Source organism: Pleurodeles waltl, chromosome 9 (genome assembly GCF_031143425.1).
Source record: "Pleurodeles waltl isolate 20211129_DDA chromosome 9, aPleWal1.hap1.20221129, whole genome shotgun sequence".
Lineage (NCBI taxonomy): Eukaryota > Metazoa > Chordata > Amphibia > Caudata > Salamandridae > Pleurodeles > Pleurodeles waltl.
Genome location: NC_090448.1, coordinates 1,160,248,363 through 1,160,260,737, shown reverse-complemented (window position 1 = coordinate 1,160,260,737; position 12,375 = coordinate 1,160,248,363). Strand labels below are relative to the sequence as shown.

General features: G+C 50.7%; 1 protein-coding gene across 1 annotated transcript; it reads right to left on the bottom strand.

Annotated features, from left to right (window-relative positions):
- Positions 1-424: 424 nt before the first annotated feature.
- ACTC1 (actin alpha cardiac muscle 1) lies at positions 425-12,102 on the bottom strand. Its single transcript, XM_069209039.1, has 7 exons — positions 12,009-12,102; positions 7,049-7,193; positions 4,754-5,078; positions 3,756-3,917; positions 3,099-3,290; positions 2,095-2,276; positions 425-820 (listed from the first exon to the last, which is right to left on the bottom strand). The coding sequence occupies exons 2-7, from the start codon at positions 7,175-7,177 to the stop codon at positions 677-679; spliced, it is 1,134 nt and encodes a 377-aa protein (XP_069065140.1). The 5' UTR covers positions 7,178-7,193; positions 12,009-12,102; the 3' UTR covers positions 425-676.
- Positions 12,103-12,375: the final 273 nt, after the last annotated feature.

Below are 12,375 nucleotides of genomic sequence, written 5' to 3'. Positions count from 1 at the left end.
GTACTCCCTCTCTTCTAATGGAGAGGCAGTTTACATAGCTTTTTTTGTAAATGTATGTCACCCAGTGGCGCCCCTAAGGATTCTGGCTCACGTTGCCTATGTAGATACCAGCCATGGTTGGTTTCCTGCAAATAACACTTCTGTAAGAAGGCTCAGGGGTAAAATACGTTCACAGGCTTAGCTTGTGAACTGCAGGTCAGGAATGAACATCTCAGTAATGTCTGCTCAGCCTTTCATCCTTCCGTGAATGGTAAACTAACAAACATTAATGTGGGTAACAAACATATATTGGCAGATATTACTTACTGCGCTTGCCAAAGGCACTAGTGTGGTATATAAAATAACTTTAATACTATGGGGAGGTTTGCAGGGGCTCAGAGACACTGAAAACAAACTCAAAAAAGGAGCACAGTCAACAATACTATTTCTTGCAAATCCATGTCTTGTTTATTTATAAAGCAATAAATATTTCAAGCACAAGTAAACTGCTTGTGTGTGTAAAACTGTACAAATGGGGGGGTAGGAGGAGTTCAGGATGTGGGGGAGGGGCCAGGTGGCTCCTGAGAGAGAGGCCCGCGTCTTCTTATCCTGAGTTGGAGATACGGTGTGAGATGATGTAAGTAAAGAGAGAGAAAGAGAGAGATAGAGAGACGAGAGAGAGAGAGGCCGGGATGCTTTAGAAGCATTTGCGGTGGACGATGGAGGGGCCTGCCTCGTCGTACTCCTGTTTGCTGATCCACATCTGTTGGAAGGTGGAGAGGGAGGCCAGGATGGAGCCACCAATCCAGACAGAGTACTTGCGCTCTGGGGGTGCAATGATCTGTGAAAGAGAGGGGGGAGAACAGAAGATGTCAGACAAAGAGTGAGACACACCACCCAACAACACTTCCGACCAACTACAGGCAGTGCTTAATTTGAGCCGGAGGTTTTTGGTGCCCGGCACTTGCTACAGTCCACCATGTGGTGGTGCTGTTTATCCAATTTCAAAATGAGCTCAACAACAGTTATTTAGTAAAGATTAACAATGAGTTATACCTGATTCCCAGGCCATTCTTGCAGCTCTGGATGGTCTGGAGTATTCTGAGCTGTCACACTGGTAGGAGTGTGATGTTACTAGTTGTTTATAGTGTCACTGGCAGCGCTGCTATGAGCAATGGCTGCTGCAAGTGGCAGTGGCCTCTTTTTTTTTTTTTACTTTTTTTTTTGTAATACAAATTAAGCACTGACTACAGGCAGTGAATTCATGCTCCGCATTGCATCCGTGGGGTGTCACTGTGATGGATTGTGCATCCACCACGGATCCTGCTCTACAGCTCAGGTCACCTCTTATGTTGGATATCAGGTTCACAGGGACTGAGCTCAGATAGATTTCAGTGCGTGGCCTCTGCTTGCTGCTTGTAATATTGGAGAGATATTGTGAGTGATGCTCTTAAACTGCTTGCCTTTCAGTGTGACGGAGGTCGCAGGCGCAGACGGTGATTGCAAGTCTGCGACTCTGTCCAGCCACTGAGGCAGCTGAAGACTGATGCTAAACAGCATCAGAACAATGTCCTGGGCCTTTCCCAGAGGTATACCTAGGGGCGCACTCTAGGCTGCCACTCACACCATTCATGCTGGCGTTTAGACTGCAGTGTGTGTTTGTGTTTAACTGTGTGTCTGCATGTTTGGAAGAATTTCCAAATGTTATCGCGTGAGTGTGCCTGTGTGCCAGCAATTCTACCTCTTTCTGAGTGAATATTTATATTTTCGCTTTTGATTGGCACACACTGCCAGCAAAGTCCTTCTAAGGCGCACCTGGCATGCAGTTGGGGCTTCCCCAGCTCTCAACCAGCCTGCGCCACTGGCCCGTCCCCAAAGTCGGACTGTGTCCCAAGTACAACCATCATTGGTACTTTCCAGTACATATAGCCTACGTCACCACTAACCTTCATCCGGAATTATATGATATAGTTATTTACATAGTGCTTTCCATACTCTTTGTGAGTTAAGCGCTTTATCAAAGGCGCGCGTGCCAGCCTCCTGTGTTTAGCGCTTTGAATGAGAGTAGGCCTTGAACCCCAGCTCTGAGAGGGGGACCCTTCCCGCCTCACCCACCTTGATCTTCATGGTGCTGGGGGCCAGGGCGGTGATCTCCTTCTGCATGCGGTCAGCGATACCGGGGTACATGGTGGTGCCCCCGGACAGCACGTTGTTGGCGTACAGGTCCTTGCGGATGTCGATGTCACACTTCATGATGCTGTTGTAGGTGGTCTCGTGGATGCCGGCAGATTCCATTCCTGCGAGAGAGGGAGGGGGGTTATTAGTGAACAGGGTAAGGGAAACTGGTCAGTAAAAGAGGGGTGCAACTGCTGTCTGGGTGTCCCCTGTTATTATGTTGCACTTTCCTGTGTGTAAACAAGTGCTTCCCACAATAGGTGACCCTGACCTGCAGGACACCAGCTGCGAACAGGCGCTATGGGGACGAATAGGTGATGCAGCACCCTGATGACGCGTCAATGGCTGCTGGGCCGGAGAGGCCACGCCCACATCATAGAATACCAGGCAGCACCCTCTCTGCACTACAATGGCCTCTCGGCAGGCGAGGCCCCGCCAACCACAAGAGAATACCAGGCGGGTGATGGCGAACAGGTGAGGTGGTACCCTGACTGCAGGGCGAGAGGGACCAAGTACTACCGAAAACTACCCCTCCGAGCAAAGGCACGAGCCAGGTTTAGTCCAGAGGTGCAATGGGTGCAGGAAGCAAGAATTTTCCAAACGTAGGACTGATGGGGGCCACCCGGTCCTGTCAGTCAGTCCCCTGATTTCTGCTAGAAAATCATTATCCTGAAGTATTACTGGTCCTACGTGTCTCAGCCGTGACTTTTAAAATTTAATTATTCTACCTCACTCTCGCCCTCATACCATGACCTACTCGTCCTGAGCCTCCCCCTCCAGATCATGTCATGCCATGCCATCTAGCTTCTTAGCCCCCTCTAGGCGCTTGATCAGAATGACTGCATCCATTCCCCTTGAAACGGAAGCAGACTCCGGTGGTAGCCCGGGACCTCTCCATGTATGGAGGCCCCCGGCGGTCTCCAGCTTCCCCCGGGCGCACTCACCGATGAAGGAGGGTTGGAAGAGGGTCTCGGGGCACCGGAAGCGCTCGTTGCCGATGGTGATGACCTGGCCGTCGGGCAGCTCGTAGCTCTTCTCCAGGGAGGAAGAGGAGGCGGCGGTGGCCATCTCGTTCTCGAAGTCCAGGGCCACGTAGCACAGCTTCTCCTTGATGTCGCGGACAATCTCCCTCTCGGCTGCGGGGGTGAGAGAAGAGGTGGTCAGGGTGAGGGAGGGCAGCGTGAGGCTGCCATGCCAAGATTCAAAGGTCCATGCCTGACGTCCTGCTCCAGGCCAGGCTTTTTCCTTGAATTCTGGTACTTGTTGTCTTGTTTGTTACATTGTAAAATAAGACTACAATTCCCAGAATTCAAAGGGGGAAAACCTGGACTAGAGCAGCACATCACCACTGTACCTGGGGGAAACTTGGCAGGTATGCATATGTCTCACTATCACACCAAAGTCAAATCACAGGCTTTCTTTTTACAATCCATTGCATTCTGGGAGTTGTTGCCCAACTGGTTGTGGTGTGAAACCAAACCAAGACTACAACTCCCAGAATGCACCAATTTGCAATTGGAAGGATCGTATCTAGAATAGTGGTGTCTGGGTGGCATGGATCCTCATGGCACCTCAAGCCAGGAGCCAGTAACAGTACTCACCAGTGGTCACGAAGGAGTAGCCACGCTCGGTGAGGATCTTCATGAGGTAGTCAGTGAGGTCTCGGCCAGCCAGGTCAAGGCGCATGATGGCGTGGGGCAGGGCGTAACCTTCGTAGATGGGCACGTTGTGGGTGACGCCATCACCGGAGTCCAAGACAATACCTGTTGGGGGGTACAAGACCAGAAATAAAGTGAGATAACATCAGGGCCACTTTTCTTACCCCAGGGGCTTATGGGAGATTTCACTCACATAGTGTGACACAGCCCTACTACCAACACTAGGGACCACGTGTGTGTGTGTGTGTGTGTGTGTGTGTGTATATATATATCTTCCGTTGTTGGTATTTATCCTGTTTCTAGAAGCCCCCAATTTTTCTAGATAGGGTAACTATAGCTGCCAAGTTTCTCAGGCCCATGATCCACTTCAGGTTTTTTCTTTCCATCCACTGAGTTTTAGTCTTGTTTTATAATAGAAAAAACAAGACTACAAGTCCCAGAGTCCAAACAAAAACACCTGGCATGGAGCAGCACATCACACCTGGACCTGGGAAACTAGGAAAGGCGGGTTAACAAAGATGTAGAGAGATAAATTGATTTGCCCAGGATCACATACTCTTGTTAAGCACCTAAGCCGGCAATACATCCTACATCCCTCTATGTGGCATTTGGTGGCTCAGCATCTAGGGTACACTCCCTCCTGCCTTCAGAAGATGACCGTGTTCGAGTAAGTACACAATAGCGGGCTTTCATTCACTCCCCAGGTGTTGCTCTTGGCTAACAAGAAGCATGCACGGGACAGGGCGGTGTTATCAGCTGGGCCAAACACCTGGGCGTTTTTTGCCATCTGCACTAAGCACTCTGGGACTTGTAGTTCCACTCTCCCCACTACAAATCCAGCATCTTAGGCGCTGGTGGGGGGAACCGCGACTGGCTGAATCTGACCCTCGTGCCATGGGGTCAGTGGGCACCGATGGCAGATGGTCAGCTGACCCCCTCACCTGTGGTACGGCCGGAAGCGTAGAGGGACAGCACGGCCTGGATGGCCACATACATGGCGGGCACGTTGAAGGTCTCAAACATGATCTGCGTCATCTTCTCGCGGTTGGCCTTGGGGTTGAGGGGGGCCTCGGTCAGCAGGGTGGGGTGCTCCTCGGGGGCCACGCGCAGCTCGTTGTAGAAGGTGTGATGCCAGATCTTCTCCATGTCGTCCCAGTTGGTGATGATTCCGTGCTCGATGGGGTACTTGAGGGTCAGGATGCCTCTCTTGCTCTGGGCCTCGTCTCCCACGTAGGAGTCTTTCTGACCCATGCCGACCATGACACCCTGTGTGGAGAGAGGGGACACGTGTTACACCGGGGACGGCTGGGGCGCCTGACGCGGGACATGCTGGACACGAGAAGTGTGGTTTATGGGGTACGGCCTGAATGAGAACTAATTACAGGAATAGGGTGCGATGGGGGGTGGGTGTGGGGTTTTGGGGGTGGCAGTGTATAGCTGCCAAGATTCCTAGATCCATGCGGGATATGCTGCTCCAGTCCAGTTTTATTCCTTTGAATTCTGGGACTTTTAGTTCTGTTTTATAATGAAATAAACAAGCTTACAATTCCCAGAATTCAAAGGAAAAACACTGGACTGAAGCACCACATCACGCATGGACCTGGGACACTTGGAAGAACTGATTAGAATGGCCAATATTTACATCGCTGGACTTTTAGAAAAACGATAGACTTCCATTTCTGCCAGTCGGAAGATGGCCGTCTTCTTTGTGTGAATATACATGGGGTGGGACACAACCAGTCGGTTTTCTCAATACAGAAACGCAAACTAGCAGGGGCTCTAGTCTGGTGATAGCCAACAGAAAGCAAACTACAAGGGACAGATGGGTTATCACATGTACGTTCACAGACAATGCCATTCTCTCTCTGGCCATTGGGTGTCTCTGTTGCATTGATGTTTGGGACGTCATCCAATTCTTACTGTGGCCACTAGGTGTCACTTTAGCCTTTGCTGTGAACCTCCGCATATGCCATGGAATATAAATGGGGGGAGTCGGTGTTACCAGGCGTATCGCGTCACTTGGTCAGTAAAATGGGGCGGGGGGTGGAGGTAGGGCTTCAGATTCTACAATAAATAAGCTGGCACATCATATTCAAATAAATTATGTGAGAAGCACGACTTGAGGGGACACCTAAGGGGCAGTGGAAAGAAAGAGAAGTGAGGATTGCGTGGGGTGGGTGGGGGGCTTAAAACTCATTGTTTTGTAAAGCAAATATTTTTTTAAGATGTTCAAGACAGAGACGAGTGGTTGTACTTTTGTCCGTGTGAGTAAAAATCCCAGGTGACATTCGACATCCACCTCACCATGCACAACTAAAACCTATTCTGACTGACCACAAGGTGTCAGCGTTGCACCAGTCTCTACTTTTGCTCTTGTTATACATTAGGGCCGAAATTAAGCTTTTAATCGACCAATTCAAAGTCCTGAGCAGTAGGTGACAGAAGGAGCCTGGCAAGCAGAGACTTGGCACTCCTTCCCAGCCCCGGTGTTGTGTTTTACGAGCCTGGCTCCCAGGTGGGGCACGTGCAGGCACTCGGTGCCAACGAAGGTGCCAGGGAAGGGCGCCTCTGTCCCTGCCACCTGCTGAGGCCGGAATGTCTCGTGCAGGCCTCGTCCGGCTGGAGTGACAGCGAGGAGGGAAGTGTCTCCCGCTTGGGTCCCAGTCCCTGAAAGGACCACGGGGCTGGGAGGAGGAGAGTTGGGCGCCCAGTAGTGGCAGCTGTGATTGGAAGTGGGGTGGCGCGTGGCAGGATACCCCAGGAGTGCGCGCGTGGCCCGTTGATGCCCAAACTATCCCTGGCGGAAGGAAGGCCATTAATAGAACACCGGGCATGCATGAGTGAACCCCGAGGGGAGTCTGGGGCGTGTGGGTGACGTGAAAGAGGAACAGGGTGAGGGAGAGCGTAGGGGTACAGAGAGAGGCACAAGAGGACGTCACTCCAGGCCCTGCAATGCAAGAATAATGAGGCTGAGATGGGCATAGCTGGGAGGACTGGTGGACATAGGAGCTAAGGAGGGTGTAAGGAGAAAAGGACGGGTATGACGTAGTCTAGAAAGACAGGCAGATGGGCGGAAAGGTAAATACTTGGGTGGATGGATGGATGGTTGTGTTAGTGCATGGATGGGTGGATAGATCAATGGATGACATGTGTGACAGGAAACATTAACGAGATGTCAGTGGAGACCAGAGGTGTTTTCTGGCGCAGGAAGCGGAAGGAGGGACGAGGTCTGGTACCTGGTGGCGGGGACGGCCCACGATGGATGGGAAGACAGCGCGGGGAGCGTCATCTCCGGCGAATCCGGCCTTGACCAACCCGGAGCCGTTGTCGCACACCAAGGCGGTGGTCTCCTCGTCGTCACACATCCTGAGAGGTTGGGGTCTGAAAGAAAGAAAGGAAACCGGCTCAAACCCAAGCCACCTTCGCCATCGCGCACCGCTCCAACATGGCCACCGTTTGGCACACGTGCAGCCAGTGGTGCCCGCGGTCCCAGCCTAGCTGCCAGACCGTCCCCCCCCCCCCCCCCCCCCCAGCTATATATCCTAGTAAATAAACGTTATCCAGCATTGCTCCTCATGTGTGCATGTCTGCCAGTGGTGCCCGCGGTCCCAGCCTAGCTGCCAGACCGCCCCCCCCCCCCCCCCAGCTATATATCCTAGTAAATAAACATTATCCAGCATTGCTCCTCATGTGTGCATGTCTGCCAGTGGTGCCCGCGGTCCCAGCCTAGCTGCCAGACCGTCCTCCCCCCCAGCTATATATCCTAGTAAATAAACATTATCCAGCATTGCTCCTCATGTGTGCATGTCTGCCAGTGGTGCCCGCGGTCCCAGCCTAGCTGCCAGACCGTCCTCCCCCCCAGCTATATATCCTAGTAAATAAACATTATCCAGCATTGCTCCTCATGTGTGCATGTCTGCCAGTGGTGCCCGCGGTCCCAGCCTAGCTGCCAGACCGTCCTCCCCCCCAGCTATATATCCTAGTAAATAAACATTATCCAGCATTGCTCCTCATGTGTGCATGTCTGCCAGTGGTGCCCGCGGTCCCAGCCTAGCTGCCAGACCGTCCTCCCCCCCCAGCTATATATCCTAGTAAATAAACGTTATCCAGCATTGCTCCTCATGTGTGCATGTCTGCCAGTGTGCACGGTGTTTGGGAACATTTGTCACAGCGTGGTATCATCTGTCCGGCTATCCCAAATGTATTCTACATTTCCATGTCCCCCTCACTCAACAGCAAATGTAAATGCTTAAAGCCGCTTTAATGCGGGTAAAAACTGAGGCATTTCGATCACACCTATAATTTGAAGCAAACATCCCCACTCTCCGTTTTTTTTTTTTTTAAATATACTTAAGGATGATTGTTGGTATTTTCAATAAATGCAACGTTCACATATCAAGGGTAAGCGCTTTAGTACACCTATTTGGGGAGTTAAAGCGCTTGCATATATGGGTAACAAGCTACACCGTGTGGGTGAGTGGCTGGGAGGGTGTTGTCCCTGTTTTGAGTCAATGTGACAAGTCTTTCCATGTCGTGCGTTATGGCCACCAGGGTGCTGTCATCCTGTCGTGGAACACAGCGCCTAGAAGTGTGTTGGATGGAGAAGTGCACGGTTTTATGGGTGTCAGTACCTCGTAGCCTTGAACCTCTCTTTGCTAACCCCTGTATAATATGTCCTGGGTTCATTACCCAGTTAGCTGGTTATTGCCCTGGGTCGGTTTTTGTACAGCTAGAGACAGAAACGGTGAGGTGATCTGCTGGGATGGGCTTTGCTAATATCACCCATACCCGGCTGTCATTATGAGCTTTTAGAAAAGGGACGATGGTATGTAGCTTGTCGAAAGCACCAGTGACGGACTAAATAAGGTCCTCTGCATGGGTGAACAACCTTCCCGCAGATTTACACACAGTGGTCTGCGCACCCCTTCTCTGCTCATGACACACGGACCCGCCATGGCCTACGGCACTTCGAAGCGTGGGCCTACATTTCCCAGAATGCAGCGTGTTCTTGGTTGCAGCGTGCTCTTGGCTACAGGGCCGCGGAAGGCTCACGCTGCCGCTTATGACACTGGAAGCTCTGGACAAGTGAGGACAGCTGATACAGCGTCACAGCGCTGCAAGGCAGACTGTGGAAGCAAGCGCTTTATAAAGAACAGAGCAGTAGTTCTTCTAACTGGCGGGTACCTCCTCGTGAGTACTCACTTCTATGTGGCCACCCACCCTCAAAGCAGGGTGTGTTGTCACATGTTTGAAGAATTGAAGGTGTGACCCGTTGACGCCTCAGTTGAACACTGATTGGGTATGGAGTCTGAAGCCAGTGATGGGAGTGCCGACGTAATGTAAGAGCAGCATATAAAGCGCGCGATCTCGGCGCATTGGCCACTTGGCGCTAGGAGGGTGGAAGGAGAAAGCCTCAGTGGGGAGTCAGACGGGAACTCAAACTCACCCCTTTAAGGTCAGCTGGAGGAACGGTGCTGCTAAAAACAGCGCCTGGAGAAGCTACAGTTGGCCTTGCAGCGCTATACATCTCCTCTGACACACAGATGCATAGGTAGCTAATTAACTTCTAAAGCAGAATACTTCGGTACTAATCCCCGCTTCCTTGCCCGAAAGCGTGTGGTCTTGGGCAGACTGCTTTCTCTTTCAGTCACCCAGTTCCCTAACAACAGCAGGCCGGACGCCTACTTGTAAATAGACTAAGCACCCCTCCACAAAACAAGGCGGTCTGTTTCATTCGTTCAACATGTGCCTAGAAGCCACCCACTGCGCAGTGCTGCGACATACACGCCTATCCCCAAAGGCACGCACCACTTCAAGACACATTAAGTTGGTGATGGGACTGTGTCCAAAAATACCAGAACTGTGAATCGACAATCGAAGGCCTTTCTGTGCACGTTTCACCTTCATCCGTGAGTTCATAAAGCGCTTACTGCCCTCGTGCAATCAAGCGCCTTAAAAGTAAATATGAAAGTCACAGCGCATAATGCTTCAAATTCTCACGCAGTAAAGTGACCAATCAGGGATGTCTAACAAAACCCAGTGCTTAATTTGTAAACAAATACGTGCCGGGGCCCTCGTCAGGAGCCTACCGCAGCGTGCATCACCCACTGCCACTGAGGCGCTGCCAATGACAGAACCATCACAACTCCTAACCATCACACCGCTACGAGTGTGACAGTTCGGACTGTTGGAGGCCCCCAAAAGCCTGTCAGGTAATGGTTTACAGTGTTTATTGAATTAGTAAACAATAGCTCTTCTGCTCATCTTTAAGTTGCAAAAAGCAGTGTCGAGCACTTAAAACCACCGGCCCAAATTAAGCACTGCCTTGTATTCTAGCATAACAAGTACATGTCTTGTGTATCAAGTTTATAACCCAGCTCTCAGTCTACGTAGTACATTTTAGTAGGGTTTTGTGCTGTTCACGTTGTGTTTGGAAGTTGAGTTGCTCTCGTCTACGTTTTTATGACCTTGATGCTTCTCTTTCCTCGAAGAAGGGATGGGATGGCGGCTCAAGACAGAGCTGACCTGGTGTTCCTCAGTTGTCCACTTTGCTGTGTGAAGCCTGTCCTTGCATCTGACACTGCCTGCACTATAAAATAAGGAATTGTGATCACTTCAATCACACTTCGATGATGTTGGACTAATATATGGTTTTGAAGACACTGCAGCTTTTCGCGTAAAGACTTTCCCTATTCAATGTATTTTATTATAAGCTAAGCCCTGACGAAGTCCTTATGAGAACAAATTTTCTCGCAGGATGAAACACGTGTTGGCTGTGTTTGCGGCATGAACAGTTGCTGTACTTCTACATATTATGTATTTTCAATATTTTCAAGATTTGCTGCTTCAAGTATATAGGCTTTGATTGCCATATAAACTGTAAATACAAGAAGGACTATTGAACGGACTTGTTTTTCATATGTAACAACTGGCATTGTTCAAATGAAGATTATACACAATACCATGGATTCATGAGTGCCCTGACTTCTTTTCTCTAGCATTGCGAGTTTCCTTGGAAACATTGGAGGATTTGGGAAGATCCTTCTGCCAGGAGCACCGTGCCGCATACTAGTAGCAATGTTACTTTGGGACACACTGTGAGCGCCCTGATCCTATGACTTTCTTCCTAAGTTCTTTTGCTTTTGTCTACGTAGTACATTCAGTACGGCATAATCAATATACACTAGAAAACATTAAAAGGTATCACACGTCGCCTAAATGCTAGGTCACCTATACAATATCTACATCAGCAGATTAAATATAATTCAATCTATGGTCATTACAGCATGCTAATTATGTATTCTAAAACAGTGCTCCCAGGGCCTGCTTTAGGGCCGGTGGCGCCCTGTGCAACATTTTTTGTGGCACCCCCCAATCTCCCCATGACCACCTCCTCAGATTCACTCACTACCACCCAGCAAAAGTGCCCCTCATCTCTCCATAGCCCCTCTCTCACATACATTTCATTTGTTTTAAAGGCTGACTTCATTAATAAAATCGTCTAGCCACACAAAATACAGTTCTGTTGTTTGCAGCAGGCACATTAACCCTCTGCGCTACTTTATGGCGAGTTAGAGCTGCCGCAAAACAACTCCTATCCCTCTCCCTAGTAGGAACAATTAATCACAAGAGGTGTCTTGACATTTAATTGCTTCCTGAAGGCTGGACGCACAAGGAACTCTGCAGCAAGTGCTTTTAAATCGCCAGTTTGGTAAGTTACTGCTAAACACAGCGCCCCCCTGAGGCCTGCATCCGGTGCGGCCGCGCCGCCGTAAAGCCGGCCCCGAGTGCTCTGGCATTTATAACAATTAATGTTTAATAAGGTGCATTAATGCACAGCCGGTACCCCCCGGGTTATTTGAAACTGAGTGTATGGGACTAGGGGCAGTAAAGGGAAAGCCTGTGCCGACGAGCACAAGATGCGTCTGCTCTTCTCAACCAGCGTCTCACTGAAAACTAACTGAAAATATTTATAATAACAGCAATGTTGACCCTTCCTATAGCGTCCGGCACGGACTGAAAGACATCTTGGCGCTAGAGAGCTGTCACCCACCAAAATGGAATGAAAGTCCAATTTCCAATTAAAAAAAAATGAAAAGCAGATCGAAGTCCTAACGATCACTTGTCCAAAAATCCAGATCCGAGCTTGGATGGCCATTTTTGGTCCACTGTACCCCAGAAGCGCTGAGTACTCACCAGTTCAGCAGCGAGGGGCCTTCTCCAGAGATGTCAGGTGCTGGGTGCCGGCTTCTCCGCCGGCTGGGAATATATAGAGGCCGCCCTGGGGGGCTGCCCTGGCCGCCTGCGCGGCGGGGACGCCCGAGGCCCATATTAGGTAGCCTCGGGGCCAGCTGGAGCGGCCGGGCCATTCATGGTGTAAGGGAGGGGGAGGCCGGACGGGCCGGGCAGGGCCAGAGCCATGTATGGGGGCCAGGGTGGGGCTCACCGGGCCAGGCATCCCTGCTCCAGGCATGTCCAAATAGGGGCCAAAATCCTGCATTCTGGGCTGGAGCGATGGGGTGTTGAACAAGGGGGGATGTGCACACTTTTCTGGGGGGCTGGG